At 34.3% G+C, this 11,966-nt stretch overlaps 2 protein-coding genes across 3 annotated transcripts; both read left to right on the forward strand.

The window, feature by feature from the left end:
- Positions 1–203: 203 nt before the first annotated feature.
- Positions 204–1,760, forward strand: LOC132044225 (probable sarcosine oxidase). Its single transcript, XM_059434709.1, has one exon. The coding sequence runs from the start codon at positions 364–366 to the stop codon at positions 1,591–1,593; it is 1,230 nt and encodes a 409-aa protein (XP_059290692.1). The 5' UTR covers positions 204–363; the 3' UTR covers positions 1,594–1,760.
- A 2,037-nt stretch (positions 1,761–3,797) lies between these two features.
- LOC132044223 (serine/arginine-rich splicing factor RSZ22-like) lies at positions 3,798–10,251 on the forward strand. 2 transcript variants are annotated; one of them, XM_059434707.1, is made up of 6 exons: positions 3,798–3,822; positions 7,985–8,087; positions 8,875–8,963; positions 9,195–9,414; positions 9,493–9,609; positions 9,968–10,251. In XM_059434707.1, the coding sequence occupies exons 1-6, from the start codon at positions 3,804–3,806 to the stop codon at positions 10,002–10,004; spliced, it is 585 nt and encodes a 194-aa protein (XP_059290690.1). In that variant the 5' UTR covers positions 3,798–3,803; the 3' UTR covers positions 10,005–10,251. The 2 variants fall into 2 exon arrangements, with proteins under 2 accessions (XP_059290690.1, XP_059290691.1); XM_059434708.1 differs by lacking the exon at positions 3,798–3,822 and adding an exon at positions 7,050–7,106.
- The last annotated feature ends 1,715 nt before the right edge of the window (positions 10,252–11,966 follow it).

The following is an 11,966-nucleotide window of genomic DNA, read 5'->3' on the forward strand; positions in this document are numbered from 1 at the left end:
TGTGAAATTAGTCACAAAATTTATTCTGGGGGTAGACCGCTTTAGCTCATATCGCCCTAGGATGCGAACTTTTCTCAAACCCCACATGAATGCGAGATATTTCACGCACCCGAACTCCCCTTTTAATAGATTAGGGTATGCAATCTGGTATAAATGATGAATCGTATTACGAGTACTAGTAATGTAAATAACTTTTCACTAAATAATTTTCCGCTTTCATAAGGATGCTATATACGTGGAATTCAATCCTTTAAAACCAACCATTCTTCTAGCTTACTCCAACACTCAAGAACCTCTCTCTACCCTGTTCCACTCTTCCAACACAAAAACTAGACTAAAACAAACACACAAACAAAAACAAAAATGGAAAATCCCATGGAAATGTTTGATGTAATAGTAATTGGAGCAGGTATAATGGGTAGCTGCACAGCCTATGAAACATCAAAACGTAACCAAAAAACACTTCTTTTAGAACAATTCGATTTCTTGCACCATCGTGGTTCTTCCCATGGTGAATCAAGAACCATACGTGCCACTTACCCCGAACACTACTACTCGAAAATGGCCTTAAAATCCGAAACCCTTTGGAGAGAAGCTGAAGAAGAAATAGGCTACAAAGTCTATTTCAAGACTTCACAATTTGATCTGGGACCTAAAGATAAAAAGGCTCTTCAAGCAGTTATATCAAGTTGTGAGAAAAACTCGATAAGTTTTCGTGTTGTTGATCAAATCAGTGTTCTTGAAGAATTTGGTGGATTGATTAACTTGCCTGAGAATTGGATTGGTGTTGTTAATGAGTATGGTGGTGTTGTAAAGCCAACAAAAGCTGTGTCCATGTTTCAAACACTTGCTCTGAAAAATGGAGCTTTCTTGAAAGATAACATGGAAGTAGTTGAAATCAAGAAAGATGGAGGGGGTGTTTTGGTTAGTGTGAAAAGTGGAGAGGTGTTTTGGGGTAAAAAATGTGTGGTGACAGTTGGTCCATGGATGAAAAAGTTGGTTAAAAGTGTAACAGGAGTTGTACTTCCAATTCAACCTTTGGAGACAACTGTTTTTTATTGGAAGATTAAAGAAGGGTTTGAGTCAAAGTTCACTATTGAGAATGGTTTTCCAACTTTTGCGAGTTACGGTGAGCCGTACATATACGGAACACCGTCACTCGAGTTTCCGGGATTGATTAAAATCCCGATGCACAGTGGGCGCCCATGCGAGCCGGTTGACCGGACCTGGGCGCCCACCCTTCCCCTGGATCCGCTGAAGCAGTGGATCCAGGAGAAGTTCGGAGGGCTCGTGGACTCCACGAAGCCGGTCATGACGCAGTCGTGTATGTATTCTGTGACCTCGGATGAGGATTATGTGATTGATTTTCTTGGTGGGGAGTTTGGGAAGGATGTGGTGATTGGTGGTGGATTTTCAGGGCATGGGTTCAAAATGGGACCTATTGTGGGGAAAATATTAGCTGATCTTGTTATGGAAGGAGAAGCAAAAGATGAGGAGTTGATGCACTTTAGAATTGAGAGATTTGAGAAAAATCCTAAAGGAAATTTGAAGAACTTTGATGATCAATTGAGTTCAGCTCATTCACTGTCTTAAGCGAAACATATCATAACTTCTTCGTCTTTTCCATTGGTATTGTGCAATTGTAACTATGTGGTATCTTATCAACAACTTGTTGAGATGGTTGTTACTTATTATCGTTTCATAAGGTATTGTATTGTACTATTGTTTTATACCCTTTCAATGAATATGGCATTTGGATAGATTGTATCACTTCTCCTTGTAACATAATGCCACACATACATATTTTGAAAGAAAACGTACCTATTATATTATAAAGAAAAGTAGGTTACAGGGTAGAGTTGTTATAAAGAGGTAGTGTAAAAAAATAAGGGCTCGTTTGGTTAGAGAAAATAAGTTATCCAGAGATAACTAATCCCGGGATTGTTATTCCACCCTCAATGTTGGATAAAAATAACACTTAATCCCGGGATTAGTTACCCCGGGATTTTATTCCAACCAAACGGGGGATAAGGGACCACTAAATTTTTATCCCAGGACTATTTTCGCTTATTCTCCATACCAAACGACCCCTGAGATTATTAAATAATAAGCAATGGCGAAGAAAAAAAACAAGAAAGATAAAGACGCAACTACGCTAAATCGTATATAAAATGAAACTTTTCATCGTTATATAACAATACGATACAATAAAATCTGTTGTGGGGAACATATTGGCTGATCTTTTTATAGAAGGAAAAGCAAAAGGCTTGGGGTTGATGCACTTTACATTTGATTGATTTGAGAAAAATCCCAAAGGAAATTTGAAGAACTTTGATGATCAAGTGGGTTCAGCCCATTAAGTGAAACATAAGATAATTTCTCGTCTTTTCCATTGGTATTATTGTGCAATTGTACCTACGTGGTATCGTATCAAGTGACGGTCTGTCTTGATCTTTTATGTTCTATTGTTTTTGGGATCTTTACGTGATGAAAAGAATACTGTAAAATGTTGTTTCTGTTTGGCATTTGATTGAATAGCTGGTGCGCAGTTTGTTTTTCTTTTGTTAGAAGCGGAGCCACTATTTTAGCTACGAGTTTGACAGAACTCAATGGCTGTGGCGCAAATTCTATATTTGTGTTTAAAGAAAAACTCATTTTATATGTATCAATAATCTTTCCAGAACCCGATCAGAAGCTTATTCAGGATTTTGAAAAGATAGTTGCACTTTTACGAAGAAGTTAATTCAGAATTTACTTTTGACGAGTTCAACTTTTAGGTTCTTAATTAGCATGAACTCATTATACTTTTGAGAGTATATAACTTCTTTCTATTTTGACAATTTTAGTAATTTTTCATATATGTATCTATACCTCGTATAAAATATTGGGATAAGTTGAACTCATTGACCATATGCTACATCCTCCACTGTGTTGTCCAAAATTTAATGACGCTAACATAAGGAGAATGGGGATTCAATATGTTAAACTTTGGGATATCAAAAGAATAAACCGAGAGCAGAAATAAACAAGAAAAAGGTATTTAAGTAAAACCCAAGAGGGGACACAACAGATACTCATCCTTCATGGTGAACCCAATTCTAGAAAAGAAAAAAAAATAACAACATAGATGTGAGATTTGAATCTCGGGACTCAATTCTAAGAAAACTAAGATAGACATGGGATTTGAAACTCCGGTTTCATTTGTAAAGGTGCAACCAATAAATATGTTATTACCTCAAGTAAAAATGTCTAGAAAGTTCTTGTCAAAGCTCTAAATAAGTATAGATTGTTTCATGTTCTAACTTTTAATTGTGACTCTTACATGATGTTTTAGAATAAATAAAATAATAACTGAATCATAACTATATCGAATAGAAACCGAGAATTGAAACAACGCTGTGGAAAAGTCTAATTTTAGTTATACATATAAAGTAATCGAATAATTAATACGATATAAATTTTATTAAGTAACCGATCAAACACAATTATTAACATCCTTACTGTATATTGAACTTTTAATATTTAACGAAATTTCTGATTTCGCCGCTTTGCTTGGGCCAAATAACGTAGATTCCTGCATAAGCTGGAGCTTGGTGAAAGTCAAGAATCAGATGCTACCTAGAAATCATTGGAATCTAGCTAGTAAAATTATAATCTAGCTTGCAATACTCATCACCTAGACAATTAAACAAATAAGATAGAATCAAATCCAATCCTGTTCACTCGTCTTTCTTTATCTTAAACCTTATATATACTTGGTGAAATTCTGCTTGTTCATATTGGCAAAGATAATGGGTCTATGCATGAGCTACACAGAAAGAGGTCAGTAACATTCACTTGCTTAATTCTGCCAACCAGTTTCGCTACTCCTTTTTTTTTTTAATATATTTTTTATTTTATTTTTTGTACACAAGCAGGGATAGAACTAGATAAGGTTGAGGGATCCCTTTATTATAAAATTACATTATTTATATAAGGTTACAATTACTTTTATGTATATATAGTAGATGTTGAATTCCCTTGATTTCATTGTGTATTTACTTTTTCATATTTTTAATCCATTAGTGAAAATCCTAGCCTGCCATTATCCAGAAGATATACTTCTACTTCCCCCTCTCATTTTATGTGAAAGTATTACTATTTGTGAAGTCAATTTTTTTTTTTTTTTACAAACTCTTTTAAATATTTTAAATCATTAGTTATGTTGACTTGCAGTACATTTTGAGTAGTCTTCAGATATGTAAATTATATTTTAAAAATCTGAAATATCTATACCCCAATCATAGTCAAAATTAAGTATTTTGACTTTTGTACTTTGAGCCCTCAAGGTCTTGTTTGAAACTCCTGCAATTTTTCAAACTCCAACACAGTGTGTTGAAATTTAATTTGTAAAAAATTTGAACTCCTGCACAGTGTGCTGAAGTTTAATTCATAAAAATTTCGAACTCCAATATAAATTTAAATCTTGTGTTAGAAGTTTTCTGTATTTTAACTAGGAATATTTTTAGATTTTACTTTCAAATTAAAAATAAATATTTCTCAATTACATTTCAAAAGGTGACTAAATATTTATAGGTGTAAAAATTGGGCCCGGCTATTCTAAGAAGTTTTGCGTGGATTGTCCTTCAAACGCACTGGTCTTCAATTCTTTTCCCCTATTGCTCATTTAATGAAAATATCCAGACCTACTTCACTCCGCATAAATTCTGTAACATCAATCTTCGGAAACTAAATTTTGCTTCGTTCAGCATAAGTTCTGTATGAATAAAGTTATGTAATATAAGTTGTGCAGTACTTTCATATTTTGTTGTATAGTGTTCAAAAATTGTAGTTATGCTTTTTGGGGCATATGTTGTTTGTCATTTTTAAGTTGAACAATGTGCCTATTTTTTTTAAATTTTTTTGGAGTTTGATGTGTTTTGACCATTGTTATGTTGAGTTTTGTAAATTTTCGGCATAACTTTTGCCGGCACAAAAAGTGTTGAAGGTCAAAAATTAAGGGAAATTTGCATGATTTTCGAGATAATAGTCAAAATACCCCCCAACGTTTGACCAAAATGCCAACTACACACCTAACCTTTGCGTTGGACCTATTACCCCCCTGGATAATTTTTTTCGGTATTAAAATGCCCTTTTCTATGATGTGGACAAGAGCGTGACTACACCGCTCGATGGCGTGTTATAGCCTTTAAAAAAGCATACGATGTGTTTTAAAATGCCAATTGGACCGCCACATAGATGCCACATAGATAAATTTAAATTCCCTCCATTTTTAGGCTACTTCTTCTTCTTCTTCTTCACCCTATTTAACACCCATCTCCATTTTTTTGGTCAAAAGAATACCCATTATAAATTTAGAGTTAGGATAGTGATTATTCTTATAATCACAGTTTTCCCAAATCAAATTCAAAAAAAAAAAAAAAAATCAAGAAAAAAAAACGAAAATACGGAAAAAAAAAAGGTTGAAAATCTAATCTTGTTAAAGAAAATCGATTGAAAGTTGCTTGTTTGGAGTTGCTACTTGTTACTTGGTTGGAGTTGTTTAAGCACTAATTCTTTGATTTAGGGAGAAAACTAAACTCCATTGCTAGGAATTTGGAGAAAGCTATGAAGAATACCAAGTGGGTTTCTTTAAATTCTTGATTGTTTGATCAAATTAATGGATGAACTTTGTTTTACTTGGTGTTAGGAAGCTTCCTTTCACATTTGAATTTTTTTCCAAATCAAATTCAAAAAAAAAAATCTGAAAAAAAAAACGAAAATCTGGAAAAATAAAAAAAAAAGGTTGAAAATCTAATCTTGTTAAAGAAAATCTGATTGAAAGTTGCTTGTTTGGAGTTGCTACTTGTTGCTTGGTTGGAGTTGTTTAAGCTAAGCACTAATTGTTTGAGTTGATTTGGGGAGAAAATTAAACTCATTGCTAGGAATTTGGAGAAAGCTATGAAGAACACCAAGTGGTTTCTTTAAATTCTTAATTGTTTGATCAAATTAATGGATGAACTTTGTTCTACTTGGTATTAGGAAGCTTTCTTTCACATTTGGGTTTTTTTGGATCAAATTTGAGGAAGTTGGTGTGATTTTTTTTTTTTTTCAACTCCTAATGAAGATGATGATGATGATGATGTTGATGAAGATGAAGGAGAATTGGGTATGGGTTTTTGGATCCTCATACTGAAAATGGAGTGTGGAAAATTGAGAGATTTTTTTTTTTTTTTTTTTGAAGAAGAGTAAATGGATGGAGGAAGGGGGGAAATTAATAAAAAATGAGGGGAAATTAAAGATGTGGCACATGGGCTAGGCGCGTGTGGACAAGCACCTGTTAATAATTTGGAGTTGTCATATTGGACTGCCACATCAGCAAAAAAAGGGCATTTTAATATTGAAAAAAATTGTCCAATGGGGTAATAGGACCAACGCAAAGGTTCGGTGTGTAGTTGGCATTTTGGTCAAACGTTGGGGAGTATTTTGACTATTATCTCCATGATTTTCCTTTGCTGGGAGTGTTCTTTAATTTTTGTCCCTCAAATAAGTGGTCTTTAATTTTTGTCCTTCTCTAAAATCTCCTTGGTTCAGAGTTCGAACTCCCACTCAGTAAAAAATTAAAAACAAAAAAAATTGCAAGGCATAAGTTGGGTTTCAAACTCTGCCTTAAGGCGAAAATAAATAAATAAACAATTTTCTTTGGAGTTTTGTAAACCTTTATCTTAAGGCCTAATTTTGGGTAAAAGTTTGCCTCAATCCAAATTATGCCTTGCTAATCCCAACATCAGCCCTGCAAATCCCAACTCCTGCCTTGTGATTTTTTTTTTGTTGACTGAGCCTGGGTTCAAACTCAGGACCTTTGGGTGTTAAATAAATGACAAATATTAAAGACCACCAATATGATGGACAAAAATTAAAGACAGAGCAATCCGCGCAAAAAAATGAAAATTAAGCCTAGGCCCAAATTTTAGGATCAGCTCTGTTGGGCCCAAATTTATAGGCCCATTAAATTCATTCGTTATCTCCAATTAGTATTGTAACACTTCCATCTCTATAGTCCTCACTTTGTCACCAATTATTATTGGCTTAGGGTTTATTTTCACTTTTCTTCACTAGGGTTTCAGGTTTGCTCTCTCTCTTTTCATCACTTAATACATCTCTTTATTTTGATCTCATCTTTAATATTTAAGTAATTACTACTCCTATCTTTATAAGTTTGAATTTTTCGGTTCCCCGAATCGTAATTTTGTTAAACATTTCACTGAATTGAAAGAAAAAAAAAGTATTTATTTTATTGAATTCGATTATCTGCCTGAGAATTAATGCCTTTACTTGTTATTAATTTCCATTATTTGCATAGTTATAGCAGTTTTACTAGGTTTGAGCTTCTCTTTTTTATTTAATTTTTAATTCAAAATATATATAAAAAAAAATAGTATTTATTTTATTGAATTCCATTATCTTTCGGACAATTAATGCCTTTACTTGTTATTAATTTCCATTATTTGCATAGTTATAGCAGTTTTACTCGGTTTGAGCTTCTCTTTTTTATTTAATTTTTAATTTCAAAATATAAAAAAAAAATAGTATTCTAAGGTGTAGTAAAACTATTTATTTTGATGTGATATTTAATATTGAAGTTAATAGGGTAGCCTGGCTTTTATTTAAAAAATTAAAAGAATTTTTTTTTTCTTTCTAAAAGATAGTAGTATATTTAGTATTGCAAGTTATTACTTCTCCTATTTTTAGTAGTTGAATTTTACGGTTCTGCAAATTGTAATTATGTTAAATAATGATGGCTTTAAATTCTTAATCAGTAGCAGTAAAACTGTTTTTTACAGTATCATACAACTGTAGCTTACTGTTAATATTACATCATCAGTTTATATAACTTTTAAATCCTTAATAAAATTGCTCATCAGTACCGTTCAATTTCGTAATTGCCTTATGAATATGTAAGGATTTATATATGTTTATGACTGAATTGAGTATTCCTTTATAGATTATTATTCCGAGATGTCGAGAGTGTATGTTGGAAATCTTGATCCTAGGGTCACTGAAAGAGAGCTAGAAGATGAATTCCGTACCTTTGGAGTTATAAGAAGGTAAAGCAAATTCTATGATAAATCTGCATTTTTAATTTGTATGCATCGACTACCTCTTATATATAGGATGTGCAATTTTATTTTGTAATTAGCTGTTGAATACTGCCTATAGAGTAGAGCAAGTGTAAATGATTTGCCAGTCATAATGAAGCATGCACGAACAAATTAACACGGAGGAATATTTATGTCTTATTTTGTGATCTGATTGAAAATGATGTTAGTGTAGCTTGATGAGTATAGTTGTTTCTCTAAAGCAGTATTTAGATGTTATGGAGGTTGTATTTTGCTAATTAATATTAAATTGGTTTAAACTGCACTGGCTGCGCATTATTTCCTAATATTCATGACTAACTGTTGCATGGGAGTTTCTAGCAAAATGGAAATAAGATTTTTGTGCTTTTGTTACTCTTTGATCTAGTGAAACTTTACTAGGTACTAGTACCTTACCTTATCCAAAAATAAAAAAATTAAAAAAAATAAAACACTTTACTAGGTACTGTATACTTAGCTGGACGGAGTTAATGAATCATGGGGGTGGGGTGGGGGGAGGGCGGAGGGGGTTGCTAAGTACTGTTCTGAATTCTTAAAAATTACACTGATTATTGGATGTCAAAGAAAGTGACATGTGGAGATTCAAACCAATTTGGATTGTGAAAATTGGTAGCACTTTCAGTATTGCTCGGTTCTATTTCCTTTATGGAATTTGACTACTAATTTTCCATCCTTCTTCTTTGCTATAATGCTTTCTGATTTGGAACTTGATGCAAAAAATAAAAATTGATTTCAGTGTCTGGGTTGCAAGACGCCCACCTGGTTATGCTTTTATTGACTTTGATGACCGGAGAGATGCCCAAGACGCAATAAGGGAAATAGATGGTATGGTCCCTTACTCATTGCATATGGTCGAACCTTCTGAATGTGTTCTTTTATCTTACTTATGGCCATGCAATTTTTAGCCTTTTCCATTCAATCTCTTTCAAAATATAATGCATGGGGATACAAAATTAATTTTATTTTGTTGCTGTACAGTTTATAATCTGTAATGTCTGGCTAATATGTCAAATACTTAAGCATTTGAAGCTGTTCTCTTCCTGATACATTAAACAGGTAAGAATGGATGGAGAGTGGAGCTCTCGCATAATTCTAGAGGAGAAAGGGGTGGGGGTCGTGGAGGAGGTCGTGGTCGCTCTGGAGGCTCTGATTTGAAGTGCTACGAGTGCGGTGAATCTGGTCATTTTGCTCGTGAATGCAGAGTGCGTGGAGCTCCTGGAAAACGTAGAAGTCGTAGCCCTCCTAGATATCGGAGGAGCCCAAGTTATGGTCGCAGGTCAGAAGAGAACTTTTCAAATGTACAGCAGGACATGACATTCACTTCTACCCCCTCCTAATGTGCTTTTTGCAACAGGAGTTATAGTCCTCGTGGACGTTCCCCCAGACGTCGAAGTGTGTCGCCTCGTGGCCGTAGCTATAGCCGATCTCCTCCTCCATACCGTGGACGAGATGAAGTTCCTTATTCCAATGGGTGAATTTACTAACTTTGGGATCTTTTATTGTGTCATCTCTTTTGGCTGGGCATTCTTTTTTTTAGTGTTCCTACCTCTGAATAAAGTATGGATGTTTTTAGATACATGTGCATGTATACGCATTAGGATTTGTCTCTTGGATCCTTATTTGAATTATTTTGTATTCGTTTGGTGTTGTATGTCTTAGTTCGTGTAGCATGTGCATTGCCTGTGTTGCTACCTATTTGTTTTGGGTTTTTGATTTGGGACATTGGTTTCATTATATGCAAATATGTTTGTTTATTTATTCTTTCATATTTGTTATGAACCTTATCTATGCTCTCGTTTTCCTTAACTTCTCTTCTGCTTTGTATGCAGAAATGGCCTCAGGGACCGAATCAGAAGCAGGAGCTGAATGGAAAAGATGATTACTTGTCTCATTCAGGAGTGTTGGGATATGTGTGTTACTATGCTTGACTTAATCGCAGTTGTGTAAGTGAGGCCATGCCCTCAACTTCAACGGCTTTTAATTTCGTTTGATATGATAAGTGTGTTTTTTAATTTCTTAACCTTTTTCCATTTTAAGAACCATTATCTTATTGACTTAGACCTTTTGTACTTTATGGCATCTATTATCTTTAGAAAAAAGAAATTATCCTAAAGAGCACTGCTAAAAATTTACTTTTGTTTTCTTGTGTCGAGGTGTCTTCACGGTACTGCTTCGTTGGTTTTCTGCTCCCACACTCTGTGGTTTCGTTCTTCACTGCCCTGCTGTGGGATCTTCAATTTCAAAGATTGTGGATCCCAGCTAGCTACTACATCACTAGATGCTTCTGTTTGATTGAATCTCTGCAGCTATGTCACGCCTCACCTCAAAGTGTAGTGGTATATTTAAGTAGATATTAAGGATGATGAATGGCATCACAGTCATGGCAGGTACCTAATCTGTTGCAGAGATGTTCACATTCTCGTTAAACAATTGATCGCCACTTCAGCAAATTCATTGAGGGTATCTGAGTTATGAAAGCTTACTCATGGAAGTTCATGGCATCAACGGTTGCATGAAACAACCTACGTCCTGTGATTCCCTTTGCTTTTATGGTGCTTCGAGCTTCTTTCTCTTTTGTTCCCTTCTTAATCAGTAATCTGTTTCTCTTTTTATGCCGTTTCAAACTATTTTCTGTGTTCTTTTTCTTTCCATCATATTCTTTATCAAAATCTTTTTTTTTTTTCCATCTTTCTCTCTCCCTGTTAATGGGAAGAGAAGTTAACAAAATTTCATCAAAATATTAACACACGGGTGACTGATAAATTTCAAGATTAAATTTCTCTCTATACTGACAAATTTAGATGTTTACTTCTTATAAGTGGCCTTGCAACCTAATAAATTTCAGAATTTGAAAGATTTGCATTGAGACTTGAGTGATACCAAGTAAAGGCCTGTGTTACACTTCGCTTTTCTATGCTCTTTTTTTTTTTTTTTTTAAACTTCTTTCTTTTTATTTCCATTAAGCTTTTTTTTTTTTTAATTGTATTGCAAAAATTTTTTCGCTCGCTTTTGCTATCAGCGGGAGATGGAAGATGGTTATGATTTTCTTTTTCAAAATTTTGGTATGCGACTGAATTATAGTTTTTGAGTCCATGCATTCCCATTCAACTGATGTACTTGTTGCTTGGCCTTTGATCAAAGAGTCTGCTCTTATCGACATCATTTAACTTACTGAGGTGTTCCACCCTGATAGAGCTTCCTGCTTCGTACCCGACTTTGTCCTTCCACAACACTGCTGCTTGATTTTGCTAGCTGTTGGTGGAACTTCAAGTCATTAATGCTCGTCTCTTTGACCCCCTCCTCCAGTCTTCTCAAGTTGCCTACTTGCTAGAGCTTTGAGTGCGTACTATGATCTATTTTGTATTCAAATAGCTTGAAACTTTCAAGGATTTTTACGTGTTCTCAGATTGTTTTATTACTTGTGCTGATTTATCAATCATCAGTTTGTGCGCTTTGATCACACACCTATTTTCAATACTTGTCAGGTTTATGTTTTGAGAAAGAGGGGGATGCGTGCGTCTATTCCCCTTTTTGATCTTTGAAGTATGAGAGTTAGGTTTCTTGACTATGCATTATATTTGTTTGGTAGCTAATAATGGTGTTACTCTATTAAGCTGACATATCACAAGAAGTTAAATTTCTTTCTTGAATTGTTTAAAATTGAATACTAGTATTTACGTAGATCCGCTGCAGTGCCTTCCATCATTAGCATCTCTCTGGATGCCTGTGAGATTCTTACCTTTAAGCTTTGAGATATTGCTAGTAACTAGTTATGGTAAGTTTTTGAGGTCAAAAAATATACATGGGAGTGCTCTTGATGGCACCAAA

The sequence above is a fragment of the Lycium ferocissimum genome, unplaced genomic scaffold (assembly GCF_029784015.1).
Source record: "Lycium ferocissimum isolate CSIRO_LF1 unplaced genomic scaffold, AGI_CSIRO_Lferr_CH_V1 ctg3872, whole genome shotgun sequence".
NCBI classification, from domain to species: Eukaryota; Viridiplantae; Streptophyta; class Magnoliopsida; order Solanales; family Solanaceae; genus Lycium; species Lycium ferocissimum.

What these genes read in the sequence shown, in the direction of transcription:
- LOC132044225 (XM_059434709.1), top strand. Translation starts at nt 364, where the DNA reads ATGGAAAATCCCATGGAAATGTTTGATGTAATAGTAATTGGAGCAGGT.
- LOC132044223 (XM_059434707.1), top strand. An exon ending in ACCTTTGGAGTTATAAGAAG is followed by an intron (nt 8,088 to 8,874) that starts GTAAAGCAAATT and finishes AATTGATTTCAG; the next exon opens with TGTCTGGGTTGCAAGACGCC. An exon ending in CGCAATAAGGGAAATAGATG is followed by an intron (nt 8,964 to 9,194) that starts GTATGGTCCCTT and finishes TACATTAAACAG; the next exon opens with GTAAGAATGGATGGAGAGTG.